Source organism: Eumetopias jubatus, unplaced genomic scaffold (assembly GCF_037043125.1).
Source record: "Eumetopias jubatus isolate StellerSeaLion01/CBP00866 unplaced genomic scaffold, mEumJub1_p1.0 scaffold_14, whole genome shotgun sequence".
Classification (NCBI taxonomy): domain Eukaryota; kingdom Metazoa; phylum Chordata; class Mammalia; order Carnivora; family Otariidae; genus Eumetopias; species Eumetopias jubatus.
The window spans coordinates 62,648,704-62,670,330 of NW_028274820.1; the positions used below are offsets into that span (position 1 = coordinate 62,648,704).

The 21,627-nt window shown below is 41.0% G+C and overlaps 1 protein-coding gene across 2 annotated transcripts in view; it reads left to right on the forward strand.

The window, feature by feature from the left end:
• The first annotated feature begins 6,654 nt into the window (after nucleotides 1-6,654).
• ZNRF2 (zinc and ring finger 2) overlaps nucleotides 6,655-21,627 on the forward strand; it is a 99,805-nt gene continuing 84,832 nt past the window's right edge. The window contains exon 1 of one of the 2 annotated variants that reach the window (XM_088018546.1): nucleotides 6,655-7,859. In XM_088018546.1, coding sequence (XP_087874672.1) covers nucleotides 7,403-7,859 — 457 coding nt within the window. In that variant the 5' untranslated portion in view covers nucleotides 6,655-7,402. The remainder of the gene's footprint in view (nucleotides 7,860-21,627) is intronic. The other variant, XM_028119263.2, reaches the window with a different exon arrangement.

Genomic DNA, 21,627 nt, shown 5'->3' on the forward strand with positions numbered 1-21,627 from the left:
CTCAATGACAATTCCTTTTCAAATTTCATAGAGATATATATGCATGTACAACCATCCGTCCCATGGTAGAAAAATGTAGGTCTGTCATCATGACATGTCATAGTGTCAAGATTAGTGATGTACATACTTATTAGTAAATTACTACTAAACAGTTATTACATTAAGCCTTAAGTGTCAATAATGCATTAAAATTATGGGAAGTAGTAAAATCCATTCCGGTGAGTATTAGCATACATTACAATAATATCTCAACCTGCTAGAGATCATATGCAAATTAGTACAACCTACTAGAGATAATGACAGTGAGATAAAAATTCGTGTATCTATTAACACATTCCAAAGTATTTTCAGATAGACTGAGTCATTTGAGACTCACAACTCCTCTGTGAGACTGGTCTTATGATCCTCTGCATTTTACAGAGGAAACAGGTTTAGCCAGGTTAAGTAGTTTGCTCTAAATCCCACAGCCAGTGCTAGACAGAGCCAGGGCCTAACCCTGGCCTGAGCTCACCCACTTCATGGCATGTGCTTATAATCTGGTAACAATTGGCTCCATCCTTTGGAAGATAGGCATCATCAATTAAAAGATCAATAAGAGTAAAGGGAAGAAAGAATTTGGCTTACTCATGATAAAAAAGTAAAAGTGTGCTAAAGGCATTATATAAATTATGGACGTTCTCTGAAAAATTACCCAACAATGTGATCCCTAAATATTTCTCTAAACTAACTTTAGTTTTAGAATGTAAGATACAAGTTTCTAATCACCACTAAAATCCTAAACAGTGTTTTCTGTAGGATATATTAAGATAAATTTTGGGGGTACCTTGCTTAGTTGGTTAAGCATCTGAATTCAGGTCATGATCTCAGGGTCCTGGGATCAAGCCCCACCTCGTGCTCCCCACTCAGTGGGGAGTCTGCTTCTCTCTCTCCCTCTTCCCCTCCTCCTGCTTGTGCTCTCTCTATTTGTCTCTCAAATAAAGAAATAAAATCTTTTTTAAAAAAGGTAAATTTTAGATGGTCCATTTATTTCTTTAAAGAAATGATATATACTAATAGGAAAAAGGCCTATTTAAAGATAGGTGATTATAAAGATAGTCCTATAGTTTGGTAAAGAGACTGGGTAGTGTATAACGCTAAAAAAATGTGGGGGGCAAAACCACGGCCATCTTTTACATACTATAATGAAAGGAAACATGGGATGGCAGAGACTTTAACAAAAAGTGTAGGTCTGGTGCTGGCTGCAGGAGAGCCCTATTGGGAAGCTGTCGGCCCTACTGAGGGGACGAATGAGGGGCAGGTCTTCTGCCCTGCCACCTTTAAAAGAGTGGGCAAGACAGGGGCATCTGGCTGGCTCAGCTGGTAGAGCATGCAACTCTTGATTTTGGGGTTGTGAGTTTCAAGCCCCACCTTGGGTGTATAATTTACTTACTAAAAAAATAAAAGAGTGGACAAGACATTTGCAGCAACCTGGATGGAGCTAGAGAGTATAACGCTAAGTGAAATAAGTCAGTCAGAGAAAGACAAATACCATATGATTTCATTCATATGTGGGAATTTAAGCAGCAAAACAAATGAGCAAAGGAAAAAAAAAGACAGACAGAGAGACAGAGAGACAGAGAGACAGAGAGAGAGACAAGCCAAGAAACAGACTCTTAACTCTAGAGAACAAGCTGATGGTCACCAGAGGGGAGGTGGGCGGGGGATGGGTGAAATAGGTGATGGGAATTAAGGAGGGCACTTGTCCTGATGAGCACTGAGGAATGTACGGAATTGTTGAATCACTATGTTGTACACCTGAAACTAACACAACACTGTTAACTATATGGGAATTAAAATTTTAAAGAAGTTTTAATTAATTAAAATTAATTAATTAAAATAAAAGAGTGGGCTAGAGAGGGAAAAGAAGCACACAAAAGAGTAAGTGCCAAAGAGAAGAGACTCACTTCATCTGAAATCCAAACTGGGTAACAGCAAACCCATCGGTCAAGTTTTTTTTGTCTTTTTTTTTTAAGATTTTTATTTTTCTAAGTAATCTCTATACCACATGCTCTACCAACCATACCACGTGCTCTACTAGGTGCCCCATCAGTCAGGTATTTTTCCTGACAAGCCTACAACCAGCTCATCTGCTCCAGTGTGGGTTTCTGGCCACCCATGTTGTCCACGTACAGTGCTTTAACAATTCAAACTAATTTCAAACCTCAAAAGTCATGGGTCAAACTATCACCATTTAATCATGGGAGAAAGAGGAAAAATAGAGCATATGAAAAAGCTTAAAAGATTAGGAATTTTAAAGAGCTGGGGCTCTGTACTTAAGAGTCATGAGGACATGAAAAAGAATAGTTCTGATTATGTAGAGGAAAGCATCATTTAGACCCATGCTTCTCCAGACACATAGTCTGAGGTCTTGTGGCACCAGTGTTGCTGGGCTGCTTGTGAGAATGCAAATGTTCAAGGCCCAACCCTGATCTAGAGAATGAGAATCATGGAGGGTGGGGCCTGGCTGTCTGCTTTAATAAGGTCTCCAGATGATTCTTCAATGCGCTAAAGCTTGCAAAGCAAGGATTGAGACCATCGGTAGTCAAACTGCAGATTACAACCCATTAGTGGGTTGTAAAATCAATTTTGTAGGCGGTGACCAGCATTTTACAAAAGTGAAATGGAATACAATAGAAAATGGAGTGCATCCCATGTTGCATGGGTATGAGCTCATAAAACTTGTTTCAGTTCTAGATATGTATGTACACCCAAGTGTACTGATCTAAATGAAGCAGCACTTTTAATTTTTGAAGAACTGGTAGGGTATAATCAGAGACAAATTTTATATGAAGCCAGAACTGTTTGACGATAAAACACACTGACAGCTTAATGTGGATTCCCGTTTTGAGAAAGAGTGAGGAGGGAAGGAAGAGGGCCAAGGAAAGAACACAGCAAGAGAAGGTTTTCTAACTCCTGAATCCTCGTGGGGAAAGAATCAAAGAATCAAAAAGGCCTACCCAGAGAGAAAAGGAGCAGGGGGGGGGGGGGAGGGCATATACCATAGAGGAGATGTCAAGGAGGATAAGTATAAGATAAGGTCATGTGTGACCTTCAAGAAACAATCATGTAAGTAAGAATATTCATTCACAGATCATTTATTGTCCATCAGAGGTGCTAGGCACTGTGTTAGGTATGGGAGGTATAGAATAGATGTGAGGCCTCTTAGGTATGGGAGGTATAGAATAGATGTGAGACCGCACTGTTTAGTGACAAGCAAGCAAGATCAACAGCATGATCAGTGCTGTGAAGGGAAGCATTAATATAGTACTTAGTGGGAATACTGGAGTCAGTCTGTGATGATGTGGTTGCAGTGGGGTCACAGGGGACATCCATAGGGAGAGGGCATTTAATCAAAATGATGATCACATCTTAACATGGTATTCTTTTTTTAAACTAACCAGTAATTCTCTAGATCAGTGTTCTCAAACATTAATGTGCATCAGAACCCTTTAGAGTGCTTATTCAAGCACTTTTTGATTCAGTAGGTCTGGGGTGGGGGGGTCTGATAATCTGCCTTTCTGACAAGTTCCCAGGCAACACAGGTACTGTTAATCTGGAGACTGTTCTTCGAGGATCACTGATCTACATGGCTAAATTAAGAGTTCTGTTAGACGGTATTTCTAGAAACACAATTTAAAGTAGATAGGATTTAGTTGATCTGCATGCACACAAAAATTTAGTTTTTCTTTACTACATTTTGATGTCTTAATAGTAACTGTCACGAGAAATTTTTCATTTAACTTAACTTTTATTGTATAAAGTTTTACTAAGATTTAATATTTAGCTTAGATATTTGACAGTCAGGCAACTGTTCTTGTGTGTGCGGCAAAGATATGCCTGCTATGTGCTTGCCAAAATTATTTTTTTTCCTGGGCACACACCTAAGATTGCATTTCCTGACCCCTTTGCAGTTGGGTTAGAACATGTGACTGATTTCTACCAGCATGGATAGTGGGTAGGAGGGACACAAACCCTTCCGGGCTTGGCTGAAACTTCTTTCAATATCTGCCCTTTTTCTTTGGCCAGCCAGGTACACAGGATTTAGAGAAGGGCTCTGTGAGGAGTCTGGGGGTCTGCTTAGCCACTGCGTAAGAGCCTGGGTCCCTGAGCCACCACTTGAAGAGAAACCCAAGATTGCCACTCAGGTGGGGAACCATCTGAAGAGATGAGAGGGAAGACCAGGTGAGCTCACAATGTGCTTTCCAGGCATTATGACCCTCAAGTTTAGTGGTTTGATTCTGCTGTGTAGCTTAGCCTGTCCTGACTAATGTTCTGCCTGGCATGACTAACACAAAACACCTATTTATGAGTTTCATGATCCACTTCAATTTCTATTCTCTTATGTCCAACATTCAGCCTGTAAATGACTTTCTGGCCACTCATTTTTTTTTTTTAAAGATTTTATTTATTTATTCATGAAAGACAGAGAGAGAGAGAGAGAGAGAGAGGCAGAGCGAGAAGCAGGCTCCCAAGGAGCAGGGAGCCCGACGCAGGACTCGATCCCAGGACCCTGGGATCATGACCTGAGCTGAAGGCAGATGCTCAACCATCTGGGCCACCCAGGCACCCTCTGGCCACTCATTTATTCAACAAATACTTACCCAGAGGCTACTGTACGCCAAGCACTGCCGATGGTGAGCAAAAAACCCACATGCCTTCCATGCTCTCAGGGAATTTAGTCTTGTGAGGAAGGGACATAAATCAAACAATTGTTCAGACATGTAAAATTCCAGCTCTTGTGGATGATGTGAATGTTAGAAACCTGGTGCTATCAGATTTTTTTTTTCCTAGTTAGGAATAAATGTTGAGTGCTTTCAGGTGTAATTGCCATCTGAGTAAAAATGATTTAAAAATCTAAGTTTGGATGTGATGAAGCAAAATATAATTAAATCTGAATACGACTAAGAGTCATACAGTTTTATCATTAAATCTTTTCATTTAATAGTTTTAACTACTGAATGGCATTTGCTCTATATTATAGTTACCTAAACTTTTAAAATGCATATATAATGATGAATGTGAAATCCTTTAACTTACCAGTTGTTAGCTCCTCAGAGACTTGCTGAAGTCCTTTACTCCTTTTTTTAAATCATAGTGTTACTTTTCTATATTCCTGCTGAACCAGAGTTTTACACCAAAGGCCTCATTCAATAAAAGTTAAATCAGATCAAATCACTAAATACCTTCTTGAATTAGAACTTGTCATTCTGGTTACCACTTTAGCCTTTCAAATTTTTCTCTGCTTACCAAGTAACCAATGGTTTCAGTAAGCTCGTACACAAGATGAAATAATTTTAGATTTCCATTGAGTAGCTTTATTTTTTCATTTCCCTACATATATATGCACACATTGACACATATATATTGATAAATATATGCATACATTCACATCTTCAGATGTCTTATATATACAAAATGTATCTATCTATACATATATTCTTCACTTTTGTTTGAAAACTTAATTTTCATATTTGAATGATGAAAATCTTTACATAAATGACATTACAAATGTGGAAAAAAGAAGGTATTTATTTTTGCAGTTCGTACAAAAATACCAGTTGCTATTATTTTCACATAGTGGACACTTCAGGAATTTTCAAAAAGGATATCCAGACCATGCTCTGCCACCAAGATACTACATCACAGTTAGAAATGAACTGAGGAGAATTTTGCTAAATTCCATTTTAGAGAAATTACAGGCTTTTATTATTATTTTTAAAGTTTATTTATTTAAGTGGGGCTTGAACTCACCAACCAAGAGATCGAGTCTCAGGCTCTAGTGACTGAGCCAGCTAGGTGCCCCTAGAGAAATTACAGGATTTTAAAGCTGTCAGTGCCCTAGGGATTTAATACAAACATGCCAGATCAGGAAACTAAAGTCCAAAAAGGTAAAGTTTGCCTACTACACGTAGTTTAGTTCTGATCCCAGACCTAGACCCCAGATCTCCTAAATCAGATGCAGCTTTCTCTGCACCACGGTTTTTGCCTTACAACTGAAGGTCAGGCCGGATTATCTTTAGTTCTTCCAACTGCGCTTCCTCCACGGTCAGTTTTATGGGGTAAATCTAGTTAAGATCGAGTTGACTTCTGCCTTCTTGGTTATTTCTTATGTTTTTGCGGTTCTTAGTCTTTTATCATCAACATTGCTGAGCTTCTGTTTTATTTAAAAGACACACTCTTAGTAACACCAACGAGGAGGTTAACACCCACCCAAACTGGAGGCTCAGGACCTAGGACACAGCCATTCCCAGCCCCGCTGGGAAAACGTGAAGTTTGGAGACGCGGTCTAATCCACGGTCCCAGGGCCACGTGCGAGAGGAGGGGCCGCCTTCTGGTTGGCGCCCCGAGGGGCTCCGTCCCTCCAATCCGTTTAGGCCCCGCCGTGGAGGAAGGGGCGCGGCCAGGAGGAGGGGGCGGGGCCAACGACCTGTCCATCACCGAGTCCGCGGGTGGCGGCACCTACCACACCGCTGTACCTTGGCGAGGCGGGGCCGGGGCGGGAAGGTCGCGGCCGGGGGAGGCGGGGCCGGGCCGGCGGAAGCCAATCCGCCGGGCGGCGCGAGGGGGCGGGGGTGGGGCCACCGCCTGCGACCCAAACACCCTAGTCCGGGTGCACTTTGGAGCCGCGCTGCTCATCGGCCTTCCGGTGCGAGGGCCGGGGAACGTCCTCCCCTACTGGGCGCCCCCACCTTCGTGGCCCAGAACCTCCCCCCTCGCCCCTCCTTCGCAGGGGGGAGTGGGGCGACGGTTGCCGGGAAGCGCGCGCCGCCCCTCCCTCCCCTCCTCCATCCTCTCCTCACGCGCCACCCGTTTTTCCTCTTTCTCCGTTAATAACAGCTGGGTGGCTGTGGGAGGAGGGAAGGTGGCCCCGGCGGAGTCTGGGCGGGCGCCTCCCACTCACCCGCGAGCCGCCGTGTGAGCGGGAGGATGGCGGCGGTAGCTGCGGCCGCCCGGGAGGAGGCGGTACCGAGGCCCGGGGCGCAGAGAGCGGCGACGACGGCAGAGAGCGGTAGCGACCCGTCGCGGCGCACCAGAATCGAAACCAGCGGCAGCCGCACAGCCACCTGAGCCGCCCCTCCCGCCGGAGCTAGCGAGTGGCGTCCGCCGCAGCCCGACCTCCTTCCTCTCCTCTCCTCGTTTCCCGCGACTTCCCGCAGGCCGCCGGTCTCGCCCGCCGCCCCCTAACACAAGAGCGCGCCGGGCGCTGACCGCCCTTCGGGGCGCCGGGCGGCGGCCCTGGACGTGCGGGCTTCTCCTTGCGCCGGCCGCGGCGCTTCGGCCCTGCCTGCTCGCTCCTGCGCTCGCTCCCGCCCTCCCGGCGCTCGGGGCGCCGCGCGCGGGCCCGGCCCGGGGCAGGGCGGCCATGGGCGCCAAGCAGAGCGGCCCGGCCGCTGCTAACGGCCGCACCCGTGCCTACTCGGGCTCGGATCTACCTTCCAGCAGCAGCGGAGGGACCAATGGGACCGCGGGCGGCGGCAGCGGCACGGGGGCGCGGGCCGCGGCCGCGGGGAGGTTTCCGGCTCAGGTGCCCGGCGCGCACCAGCCCACCGCCTCCGGCGGCGCCGCGTCGGCCTCGGCGGCTCCGCGCAGTCGCTCCCTCGGCGGGGCCGTGGGGAGCGTGGCGTCGGCGGCCCGCGCGGCGCAGTCCTCCTTCAGCATCCCCAACAGCAGCAGCGGCCCGTACGGCTCGCAGGACTCGGTGCACAGCAGCCCCGAGGACGGCGGCGGCAGCAGAGACCGGCCGGCGGGCGGGGGCTCCGGCGGCCCGCGCCTGGTGATCGGCTCCTTACCAGCTCACCTCTCGCCGCACATGTTTGGAGGTACGGCTCCCTCCCCTCCTCGGCTCCCCGGTTCTCTGCCTCTCGCGGGCCGCACGTGCGCCACGGCCGCGCTGGGGTTTACCCTTCTTCTTTTCTCCTTCAGCCTGAGCGTCGCGGCTTTGCCGCGCGGCCCGGCCGGCTCGCCCCTCTGGGCAGGAGAACCGCCACTTAACCCCGGCCGCGCCGCTCCCGCTACTCCCTGGGCTTTGGTTTTTAGACACCGGGGGTTACCCCCCGCCTCACAGTGGGTGCCCAGTAGAGGAAGCCCTTGTTTTCCCCTTGGGGTGAATGGAGCAAAGATTGTTTCTGAAACAAACCGATGCAACAGCCCTCGTGCTTGTAGCTTCTAGTATCAGGAAGTCAGAAGACCAGTTGCCAAACGTAGTTCTAACTGGGGACTCAAGTGGTGAGCATTTTTTTTAAAGGCCAACAGTCAGAGGGTCTCAAAGGAACATACGAGTATTTGATAAAGGAGGGAGTTATCTCCGTTGGACTGTTAATATAAAACTGGAATCCTTAAGTCTATGTAAACAGCCCCACCTACTGCATACAGTTTAATTGGTTGAATGTGTGATGGAAAAATGTATTTTTGACCCCAGTGAATTGCTACTTTAGAAAATGGTTAATGTGAGTTCCTCTTAATTTGGACAGGGCATTTTAAAAAATTGAAAGCAGTTTCTTATGGGAATCCTGCCTAAAAGATGCCGTAAAAGCATAGGTGCTTTTGGAAAAGCAGTGTTGACTGCGAGTTCAGGAAAAGTCACTTGTGATAAGTGGAAATTTTAAATAGCAAAATGTGCTTTTATGTAGAAACAGGAAGGGTGCACTTGATCTGAGGAAACTTAATTTGGCCTGCTCAGTTATGTTCAGTAGTGATTTACTTTACCTCAAAACGGTTAATATCGTAAACGAATCAAGACACCTTTTCCTTCCTAGTTCTTGAGAAGAAATTGGAAGTTTAATCTGGTTAGAAAGGCCGACTATAGAAGATAAACATCCCCGTGTCACTGCATTATATTACATAAATTCACAAGTGAGCACAGCTGAAACTGAGGAAACCATTCCCTCCATTTTTGTGGCCCCTTTTTTATATGCTTATATATGCGAGAAATTTGAGTTGGTGAAGTGGAATGTTCAATAATGTAATTTATCTGTTCTAATATTCTGTACTATCAGTATTCATGTTAGCATATTGAGAATGGGAATGTCATGTTTATTTTTTTTTTTTTAAGATTTTATGTATTTATTTGACAGAGAGACACAGCGAGTGAGGGAACACAAGCAGGGGGAGTGGGAGAGGGAGAAACAGGCTTCCCGCTGAGCAGGGAGTCCCGTGCGGGGCTCGATCCCAGGATCCTGGGATCATGACCTGAGCCGAAGGCGGACGCTTAACGACTGAGCCACCCAGGCACCCCCATGAAAGACAGTTTCTTGAGAATGGGAGATTAGTGCAAGAATAAAGGCTAAGCTGGTTTTTAAAAATATCGTTTTAAAGTGAAAATTTGCATTCAGCAGTTATCAAAAGATGTATTTAAAAGTTTGTTAAAAGAGTAAGAAGAAGCTTGTCAAATTAATATCTTATTTCAAATACACTGATTAAAGGGCTAATAATTTTCTTTAACAAAGAGTATATCTGTATGGGTTTATTTTCTGAAAATAAATACCTTCCATTCAGAGCAGGGGGGCAAATAGTTGACACTTAGGTTTTTAATTCACAGTAAATTAGCAAATAACAAAGACCTGGTTCATAAAAGTAGAAGTAAAGCAAATTTACCTTTTTTCTTATTTAAGTTCCTAGTTCTCTGCGCTTAGTTCTTTTTGTACTTTCAGGGTTAGGATGATTGGGGCCTAATAGCACAGTGATACTGTGGAACTTGGGGCAGCCTTTCTTAACCAGGTGTCTGCAGAGAATAGTGCCCTAATGTCCTAAGGCAGCTATTGTAGGCCAACTAATTTTTTTCTCCTGTGCTCTTAGAGTGATTCTAGTTATGTATCATTTTTCTGAAATTTGAGAAAACAAATAGTCTGTTTGGTAGTTCAGATAAAAAACTGGAGAGAGTGTGGAAGGGGATCAGAGAAATTACTTGTTCCCATCATATGATAGGAACAAATCAATATGCCAGGACCTTAAATCCTGGTTGACACAGGGAGATGGAGTACACTTAACGTAAAAACACATCTTTCTACTGGCATTTGCTTTATTGAGATTTTTACTTCTGTTTCAATGGGTAGGTTTATCAGGGAAACTTAATAGAAGCATATTTCTCCTCATCCTGAGATTTAGGAAGCGAGATGATGAATCTTTATATTTATTTTCAGATGATGAATCTTACTGTAAAAAATTACACTTGATTATACTTCACATTGATTTAATTTCTTAGTGTGTATAATAGTATCAATGTCTTCAGTTACAAATTGTATAAATGGGCATATATGAAGTGATTCCCTCTGAAAATTGAGAAAAGGAATTATTTTTTAATTAGTGGGAAGTTTTGCTGTAATTTTGTAAAACTTATTTTAATTGATATTTGTGTTATTTTGTAATAGGAAAATACGGTACTAATAAGATGGAAAATTGTCCTTCTCTTTTGGGCTGTCATGTAATTTATAGAAAACCTAAACAATATACCACTTCTTTCTTTATTTAAATAGTAGTCTAGCAAATTGAATTGTTAGTAGTTTCATCATAATGAATTACCAAATTGAATGAGGTTTTCTGTGTCAGTTTTATGTTTTGAGTATGTATTTTAGGTGAATACATTTTTAGTTCTCTCTGGAGAGAACCAGAAGAGAGGTGCTTAATACAGAATATTTTAGTTTACAGAAATTTCCTAGAACTGAACGGTTTTTCTTATTTTTGTTACTTCTTTTGGACTGCTGAGTCTAATACTATTAAAGTGAACAAAAGCCTTCTCTTGTCTATCACCTTTGTTTTAAAACAGGCCTTTAGTGATGTATATATATATAAGCTAATATTTTAAAGCCTTGGTATTTTAGGATTTTTTTTGGCTTTATGTCTACATTTTTTCCACTATCAAGTTGCTAATGTTCATAAAATCAGTTATTATGGGTGGTAGAATAGTCTTTTAATGATCCAGCAAGGATAGGGAAGGTATTTGAAAAAGGACTATAAAATATACCAGTGAATGGAGATTATTTCTGGAAATATGTGGGCTTCTCTTATAACCTATCCGTGAGTCTAGAAGTGAAAATGTAAAATGCATTAATCTAGACTGTTAACTGGTGCTACTCAGTTGCTTTCGGCCTTCTCCTAATTGGCTTGAGTTTGTTTGGGTCTGTTGTGTCCTTCAGTGTTTCAGTAGTCTGACTAATTCAGGCGCCTTCTGTTACGTAGGAAACATGATTCCTTATGTTGAAGGAGTGTGGGTTATCTCTTAAAATGGAGTATGTTAAATGAAATCTGTATTTCTAGACAGATTTATTTCTCCTAATCTTCAAGAAAGATGCAGGTTTTGGGGCACCTGGGTGGCTCAGCCGTTAAGCGTCTGCCTTCGGCTCAGGTCATGATCCCAGGGTCCTGGGATCGAGCCCCACATCGGGCTCCCTGCTCGGCGGGAAACCTGCTTCTCCCTCTCCCACTCTCCCTGCTTGTGTTCCTGCTCTCACTAATTCTCTCTGTCAAATAAATAAATAAAATCTTAAAAAAAAAAAAAAGATGCAGGTTTTTAAGGTAGTGAATTATCTCCATTGTTACTGAATCATTCTCAGTCATCCCTTCTTACCAGTATCTAGTGCCAAAATATTTGAATTTGGGTTATTGTGATTAATCTACTTCCTGTTTCTGAATTTTCTTTAATTCATTTGAAAACCTTTATGCAGTGTGGCAGAAGAGAAATACCTGCTTCTTCATAAGAAAAATTACACTTCTAACTACCAACCTTGTCACTGCCCAAAAGAACAACTCTGGCGGTTAATGTTTCTCACTTGTAATCCCACATATCTTTAAACACTATAGGAGATACCTGGTGTTGTATGCTTTGTTATGCTAAAGTGTGGGCTCTGTCCTGGAAGTTTCTGCTTTGGGAATATTTTGAAAATCCTCTTTCACCCCTCTTCTTCCACCTCCAGCTTTATTTTATTGTTTTTTTTCCCCGAAAGTTCTCTTGTCTGCAGGGTAGAAGGTGGGCTGGAGGAAGGAGTGGTTTGTGTTGCACTGGGCATCATCTGATATGAAAGGTGCCTGACCTGAGTCCTTCTGATGCTTTGCTAGTTGCAAAGCCAGTCCTTGAACTAAGGATAGTGCCTCCAGCAAGTCCCCAGCCCCCTCCAATTTGATTGCTTAGCCTCGTAACCAGTAAGTGGGTTATTTGTTTTTTGGTTACCAATACTGTTAATTAGGTACGAGCTTTTAAAATATTGATTATTCTGTGTTTATAAGGAGAATTCCCTTAATGTTATACTTACTGAATATGCTGGGTATATCTATGATTGAGTATATTAGCAAATGGGTTAAAAAAAGTATAGGAACAGTTTTATGTAGCAAAGTACTTCTTAAATGTTTCAATTGTGCATGTATTTGGTATTAACTAATGAGTTTGTTCTACCCTTGTTTAAGTGTTTGGAAATTGGGGAAGACATATCTTTTGTGTAAACAGTAGGGTTCAGAAATACCTTAGGTTCTGATTTTGTAAGTTTTCTCTTCTCGTTATTACCAAATTACTATACATTTTGCTGTCCAAAACAAAACATATCTATTATCTCAGTTTTTATGGGTAAGGAGTCTGGGTTCATTTTAGCTTGGGTCCTCTGCGAGATTGCAATAAAAGTATGCCAGGACTGGGTTGTTATTTAGAGACTCAACTGGGGAAGGGTCTCTTCAAGCTGCCTCAAGTTGTTGTCAGAATTCATTTCCTCATAGTTGCTAAGCACATGACATCTTGCTGCTTCAGAGCCAGCAAAGGAGACAGTCTAGCGAGGTGAGCTGGTGCTACATACACTCTTACGTAAATATGTACTGTAATCACATACAGTTCATTGCTTTGCTGCTTGCACTGGTTGGAAGCAAGTCACAGGTCCCCCTATACTCAAGGGGAGGGAATGACAGGTGTAAATTTCAGAAGACAGGGATCATGTGTGGCCATCCTGCAGTTTACCACATTGATTGTAGACTTAGGTTGACCAGTTAAACATGCTACTGTTCTAACTTTATTTTTAAACTCACTTTTCATTTACTTTAGAAAAGTTCTAATGTATATGGTAAATGTTGCTTTAGTAAACATGAATTTATTTTTTTAAGGGGCTGGCATTGTAGTTTTCAGGGGTGCAAACAAGGCTTCTCCTGTGCTTGCTCAGGTCTCAGTTGAATATACATTGTAACAAGTGCTGTAATAGGACTATTAACAAAATGTTTTGTAAGGTATCCTTGTTTCAAGTAAGGAATACTTCACAGAGACAGGTAACATTTGAACTTTAAGGATTTAGCAGTCGTTGGGGGCGGGGCGGGGAGGACACTAACAGACTAAGGAAGAATCCACAAAAGCCTTGGATTTTGTTAGGGCATATTGAAAAGTTAAATGTGTCTGGGTTGTAGGCCGTAAGGATAACTGATGAGAACATGAAACTAGAAAAGTCGGTTTGGACCATTTGTTGAGGATTTTATAGTACTGTACCTTTGTTTTACTTAGCCAAGTTTTAAAGTAGGCACCCCTATGGTCATAGTTGATAATGGATGGCAGCCTTCCTGAGGAGTGCAGTGCTCAGCCTGTGACACTGTTAGAGCACTGCTACTCATGATTAAATTGCTTGTTAGGAGGGGAGAGATAGCAGGAAGATAAGCTAGGATTCTTTTAGACTATAATTGGTGGAAGGTGCCTAAATTGAAATTATAGCTTTGGTGGAGGAGAGGAAAAGTTGGATTTGAGTGAGGTTTCTAAGGTAAAACTGATAGGATTGAGAACCAGGGTGCATAGTGATGTCATTAACCAATATGAAAAATAAAGGAAAAAAATTTTAGGAAATGAGTTCCTTCAGGCCTGTTAAATTTTGAGTGGCTATGGGGTTTCCATCTAGAAACATCCTTTAAGCAGTTGGAAATATACGTCAGTAATTTAGGACATTACCAAAAATTGAGAAATAGTCAATTAGCAGATTTTAAGTGAAGCCAAAAAATAGGATTACTAAGGGATGAATATAAATTGAGGAGGAGCAAGCATGAAATCCTGGGGAGCAAGAATTTTAAGAGACAAGCAGAGTAGGAGAACAATTGCACCTGTCATTCCCTCCCCTTGAGTCTAGCAGGACCTGTGACTTGCTTCCAACCAGTGCAATTGAACCCAAGGAGAAGAAGTTGATGGAAATTTTTTTTTTAAATCATAAAAATAATACATGTTCATTAGAGAAAACTAAAATGCAGAAAATACTGAAAAACACATACAAAAAAAATAGCAAATAACTCGTAATCTTACTGCCAGAAATAAAATTTGGAACATTCATCCTATATATTCTTTTCATTTTAAACTTTTGTGATGTTGTAATGTAAAATTTTAAAGCTACAGATTTCTCTCTGAGAACTGCTTTAGCTGAATCCCACAGATTTTGAAGTGGTTTTGTTAACATGCAATTAAAAATATTGTCTAATTTCTCTTGTGAGCTCTTCTTTTATCCATGGGTCAGATATTCTTTGATGACATGCTCTTTCCACTTAGTTTCTTCCATGACATTGAATTTTTTTATAACATGGTTTTTAATGACTGCTCGGTGTTCCCAAATTCACTAAGTATTTAATGAGGACCTACTTTGCCATGTACTGTACTGAGGATACAGAACTGAAGAAATAAAACACATACCCCTGCTTTCATGGACCTTCTGTCCTACTTGAGGAAGAAAGTAAACAAGTAAAAATAATGTGTCAGTGGGTGTTGAATGTGACAGGGAAAAATGGAGTGGAAAGGTGGGTAGAGATTGGGGGGTGGAGACTTGTCCCTATGTTAAGTAGTGTTCTGGAGATAACTTCACTGACAAGGTTGACATATAAGCAGAGGGAAGGGAGCAAGCCATGAGGGATCTCTAAAGGAAAAACATACCCAGGCAGAAGGAACGGTTAACTAGAAAGGCCCCGAGGAATGAATGTACCTGATGTGTTTTGGTGAGAAAAGCTGTGAAACCAGTGTAGTTGGAATGCAGAGGGTTGTAGATGAGGGCAGAGAGGAGGAGTGGGATGGGGCAGAATCATAAAACCACTGAGCTGGTTTTTTGACTTTTAGAGATGGAGAGGCATTTGAGAGTTTCGTTTTGTTTTTAAAAGATTTTATTTATTTGTCAGAGAGAGAGAGCGTGCTTGCGCAAACAGGGGGAAGGGCAGGCAGAGGGAGAAGCATGCTCCCCACTGAGCAAGGAGCCCAATGGCAGGACTCAATCCCAGGACCCTGGGATCATGACCTGAGCCAAAGGCAGACGTTTAACTGACTGAGCCACCCAGGCATCCCAGCATTTGAGAGTTTTTTGAGCAGAAGATTGACATAACCGGCCTTGGGCCTTTAAAGGATTACTCTGGCCACAGTGTGAGAGTGGACACTAGAGGGCAAGAGTCAAGCAAGGAGTTAAAATTCAGGGCAAAAGATAACAGTGGCTTGGACCAGGGTGGTGGCACTGAAGGTGGTGAGGAGTGGCCAGACTCTGGATGTTCTGTTCTTGGAAGATGGAGCCAACTGGATGAGCTGTTGGAGGAGTGAGAGTGAAAGCAGAGGCGGGGTTTATACGGTTTATTTGCAGTTGGGTGCTATTATGTACTAGTGCTGTCACAATCCTGGCATGCAAATGTTTATGTTTCTCCAGTTCTTAAAAATTTATCAGAAGTGTGGGATTGTTAGAACCAAAGATAGGCATTTGTTCAAGGCATTTGATCTTTATTGCTGAATTGCCCTTTAGAAAGGGCAGCTTCTTCAAAGTATAATTTCAGGAGTATTTAAATTTTTTCTCCCCATGAAAACTCTAGTGAGGTTTTTAATACTTAACAGGGCAGGTTGGTAGATGCATTTTGAGTAATATCTATCAGTCATGATTTAGTGCTCTTTTTTTTAATAGTAAATTTAGTGTATCAAAAAAGAATATATTCCATCATTTGAATTTAATAAATTCTGACCATCTTATATATCCTAATTTTTGTTGAAATTGTGATTAGTTTGATAATATATAAATTTATTTGTATACATGTGAGCTGAGAGAAATAGAACAAAGAAAACATATACATAATGAGTTATTACATGTAATTGATTTCAAAGAGCCAGCTTTTGGTTTGAATGATAAATTTTACCACTTTATTTTTTTTTTAATTTCATCAGTACTGCTCTTATCTCTTATTTTCTTTCTCATTTTGTAAAGTTAATTGTGCCCTTCTAGCTTTTTTTTCCTTTTTTTTTTTTTTTAAGTAAGCTCTACACCTAATGGGCTTGAATTCACGGCCTTGAGATCAAGAGTTGCATGCTGTATTGACTGAGCTAGCGAGAGGGGCCCCTCTTTTAGCTTCTTAGTCCATTTTATTTTTCTTTTGTTCTTTTTTAATAATAAAAGCATTAAGGCGATGATTACTCCTCGGTACATGTAGTCATTTCCTATAGCTTTCGATACTTAGTATTTTTATTGTCATTAAGTAAATGAACACTCTTGAGGAATAATTTTGTTAACTAAGATTTTTTTTTTTTTTTAAACCTAGGAGTTATATTAAAATGACTTTAACATCTTTGGTAAATTTACCGTTGTTTTGCTACCCTCTTGTTATTTCTAGTGTAAATTAGAAGTATTGCATTGTGGTCATAGAGTCTTAAGACTTTTTCAGTTGCAAATGATAGAAATTCAATGGAAAAACAGTATTATAGATCTTGGGATAGATCTGTGTTCATCCACTCTGCACTGCATTTTTGATAGGCGCTTTCAGCTTGCTAACTCTTATCTTTCATTTTGGGTAGTTGTTTGGAATTATTTCTGTGATTATTTTTTCTGCCGTTTTCTCATTTCAGTGTTGGATACTTAGAGTGATCCTTTGCTGTATCTTTTTTCTATCTTTGTTTTTGGTTCTTTTTATGGGAGTTTTTTCCCCAACTTCTGTCTTCTAACTCTTTACTTTTGTTTATTTCTATAATCTTTTTAATTTCCAAGAGCTTTTTTTTTTTAATTGTGAATTTTTTCATACGTTTTGTTCTTTTGTGGGTACAGTCTTTTTCTAAGAGTATTAATGATACGTGTTTTTGTGTATGCATATGCTTTATTTCCCCCTCCCAATTACTCAATTTCTTCCCAGTTGCTTTTTCTCTTTGTTTGGCTTCAGTCTTCTCTCTTCAAATGTTTGGTGATTGTTGCCTGGTCACCATTCATTCTCATTGGAAGCTGTGTGTGCATGCAGGGTTATCTGTTTGGGCCCCTTTTCTTAGGAATTGGGAAATTCCTAAGAATTACTGTCTTTTTTTTTTTTTTTGGATTGGCATATTTTCCAGAATGGCTTTTCTTTCTCTCTCTCTCTCTCTCTTTTTTTTTTCTTTTTGCCTGGAGGATGTACTATTTTATACATCTGTTCTAGGAGCAGAGTGAGAAGAAAGTCGGGAGTGTTAACACTCAGTGTGGTACTTTCATTTAATTCCCATATTCATTATCAGTAGGTACCTCTGTCTTTATTCCTGTTATCCCCAAGTCCAGAAACTTGCTTTCTCCAAATAACAAACCTCCAGTCTAATGCCAGCGTGGGGGAGGAACAGCTGCCTAGTTGCTGGGAATCAGGGAGGATAACTGGAAAGAGACTTGCAGTGACTCTTTCTCTCTTGTGCCTCGTGTAAAGCAGCTTGCTTTTCTGCTTTCCTAATTCTGCAGTGAAAGTTACCACTCATTTTCTTTCCGTAGTCTAACGATATCCCTTTTTCCCCCTCTATACTTTTATAGGCTTAATTCCTTTAAAAAAAAAAATACATTTTTCATGCTTTTAGTAAGATGTTTGAACTGAGGGGAGTCTGATAAATGTATTGAAGCAGTTGTCTTTAACTGGGAGTCCTCTTTTTTTCCCCCTAATTGCCTAAGAAGTAATCCATTTCTATGAAATTTCAACAATTCAGATAAATGAAAGTCATTTTCATTCCTTCTCTGATGATCCCATTCACTCCCAGATGTCACTGTTACCATTTTTATGTATGTGTACTTCGTAACTTTTTGATAAATTGATTTACATACTTACAGAGAAAAGCAGTTTGATTTTTATGAGATTTTGCGATACTTATTGTTGACAAGAACATGGTTGTACTATATTCTTCTAAAACCTGCTTTTTTCTTTTTAATGGGTTTAGGAGTTTTTAATGTGGAAGGACATATATAAGTATAACTCTTCTTTTTAACTGCTTACTTTTCCATAATATGCATGTACTGTAGTTTATTTATGGTAAGCATTTAGGATGTTTACACTTTTCGGTGTTGTAAAAAACATCTTTATCAATATATGCATACGTGCAGATTTTTCTCAGATAGGCACTACTATGACACCAACCATCTGGAATTAGTGTCAGACTCCACAGGTTTAAGGGCACTGCCCTGAGAAGACCGTCCTCATTTCAGCTTTAGCTACATTTTGGGGTTCCCGGGCTGCCTGAATTTCTGATCAAATGACTACAAATTTGGAGTAGTGGGGGTGTGAGGGAAGGTCCCATGACTTCTCAGGTTTGATAATTCACTAGAATAACTCATAGGACTCAAGAAAATGGTATATTCGGGATTATAGTTTTATTATAAAGGGTATAAAGTAGGACCAGCCAAATGAAGAGACGCGGTGTGAGGTCTGAGAGGATCCTGAACACAGGGCTTTCCTGCCTTCTCCTTATGGAATCAGGCTGTGTCACCTCCTGGCCCTACTGTGTGTTCCTGAACTAGAAAGCTTCCAAAGCCTAGGTGTCCAGACTTTTTATTTGGGTTTTATTACATAGATATGGTTGGTTAAAAATTGGCCATATGATTGGACTCAGTCTCTGACTCCCTCTCCTCTCTAGAGGTTGGCCTGTCTCATCACCCCTCAAGCTTTTACTCTTAGGACCGGTCTTTCTGGTGACTAGCCCCTATTCTGAATTGTCTTAGTAGCATAAAGTCACGTGTGATCCCAGGGGCCTCATGAATAGTGAAGACATTCTTACCACTCAGGAAATTCCAAGGGTTTTAGAAGCTCTGTGCCAGGAGCCCAGGAACAAAGACCAGACAAATTCCTTATTGTACAGCAGGTAGCTGGAAGTAGGATTTTCTGGTTGGATGGTATCAACACTTTAACCTTTAATAGATACTGAACAGATAACTGATTTCAGTAGATATCCACCTCAGAGGCACTGCTAATCTATTTTGCACCATTTTATGACAGTACTAAATTTTCCATAACTTTGCTCTTAGATGTTATTTGTTCCTCCATTTATTTCACTTGATGAAAAATTTTGATTTGCATTTCATGATTGCTAGTGAAAATAAGCATCTTTTCATGTGTTTATTATTAGCTGTGTATATTTCTTTTTTGAATTGCTTACCCTTTGACTTTGTCCATTTTTTTAAAGATTTTATTTATTTATTTGAGAGAGAGAGAGAATGAGAGACAGAGAGCACGAGAGGGAAGAGGGTCAGAGGGAGAAGCAGACTCCCCGCTGAGCAGGGAGCCCGATGTGGGACTCGATCCCGGGACTCCAGGATCATGACCTGAGCCGAAGGCAGTCACTTAACTGACTGAGCCACCCAGGCGCCCTGTCCATTTTTTTTGGTTATCTATTTTATATTGATTTGTAGTTCATTATATATTCTACAGATTAGTCTTTGGTTGTTTATATATTTTAAATATTTCCTTCCAGGTTATTGACTTACAAGATTAAATTTTTATGAATTAGATTTATTGTGTCAATTCTAATGGTGCAGGATTATGAATTTAAATTATTAAAATGCTATTTAAAAGTCTGTTGCTTCCTATGAAGAAGAAATGGCCTTTTGGGAACCTGGGTGGCTCAGTCGGTTAAGCGTCTGCCTTCGGCTCAGTTCACGATCCCGGGGTCCTGGGATCGAGCCCCACATCATCGGACTCCCCGCTCAGTGGGGAAGCCTGCTTCTCCCTCTCCCTCTGCCTGCTGCTCCCCTTGCTTATGCTCTCTGTCAAATGAATAAATAAAATCTTTAAAAAAAGAAAGAAAAAGAAAGGGCCTTTATTAATGGCAAGATTTTTTAAGGTGATTTTTAGCTGTCTCAGATATATTGGATCTAGTTTCAGAGGGATTTAAATTATATAAGCTCCCAATTGTGTCCCATTTTTGGGGAACATTTGAACTCTTTCAGAGTAATGAAGAACGGGAAGAAGAGAATATTTATTGTGGCAGTATGGTGGGAGAAGTCCAAAAGTAATAACTAATTAAAAAAAAAATTCTGCGAATGGATTTATCCAGATCATTCCTCTTCTGTTTTATTAAAGGTGATTTAAAATTGACCATAACTCCAAGTGACAAAATTCTATAAATATTAAATTCTCTATTCTAATAACTTATTATATGTTTAGTATCTTTATAAATTGGTATATGATGTGTTCTTCATGGATTATAGAAGTTTGTAGTAGAAGATTTAGTTCTTGTATTTAAAATTTTTTACCATTGAAGGGTCTCTTGGCTAGTTCAGTGGGTAGAGTGCAGCTCTTGATCTTGGGGTTGTGAGTTCAAGCCCCACATTGAGTGTAGAGCTTACTTAAAATTTTTTTTAACCATTGAAGTGATTTCTTAGAAATATTAATTTTTTTGGCCTCAAACTTTCAGAAATACATAGTTTCAATAAATATCAATGAAGCCTTGTTTATAGAACTCTTAGTTATATATATATATGTATGTATTAAATATATCTTAATATTCCAGCATGAATGTTATCTTGTGTGATAATATTACTAGTTCACATCTGTAGATATTTTACAGTTTATAAAAGCATATTTACATACTCTATTTTCAGGTAACACTGCAATACACCGAGAACATAATTTTCATTTTATAAATGAGAAAACTGAGCCTCTGAAATGTTAAGAAATTTGACTTTTAAGCTGTATAAATCATTATGACTCTGAATCACATCAGTGTTTTGTTTTGTTTTCATTTCACCATGTATATTAGTTTCCTATGGATGTTGTGACAAAGTACTACCAATCTAGTGACTTTTTTTTTTTTTTAAAGATTTTATTTGACAGAGAGAAACACAGCAAGAGAGGGAACACAAGCAGGGGGAGTGGGAGAGGGAGAAGCAGGCTTCCTGCGGGAGGCCGACGTGGGGCTTGATCCCAGGACCTTGGAATCGTGACCTGAGCTGAAGGCAGATGCTTAACGACTGAGCCACCCAGGCACCCCCCAATCTAGTGACTTAAAGCAGGGCATATGTAGTCTAGTTATGGAGGTCAGCAGTACAAAAATGGGTCTCACTGGGCTGAAATCAAGATGTTTATAAGCTGCCTCTGGAGGTTCTAAGGGAGTACTTGTTTCCTTGTCTTTTTCCAGCATTTTTCCAGAGACCACCTGCACCCCTTCCTCTGTCTTCAAAGGGGGAACAACATTGTGCCAAGTTCTCTCACACTGACCTCTCTCTGGTTTTAATTCTTCTGCCCCACTTCCACATTTTAAGGACCCTTGTGATTGAGTTGGGCCTACCCAGGTAATCTAGGATAATCTCTCTATTTTAAGATCAGTGACTAGCAACCTTAATTCCACTTTGCCATGTAACCTAGCGTGGTTCCAGGAAATAGGCTATAGACATGTTTGGAGGGCCATTATTCTGCCTACCACACCAT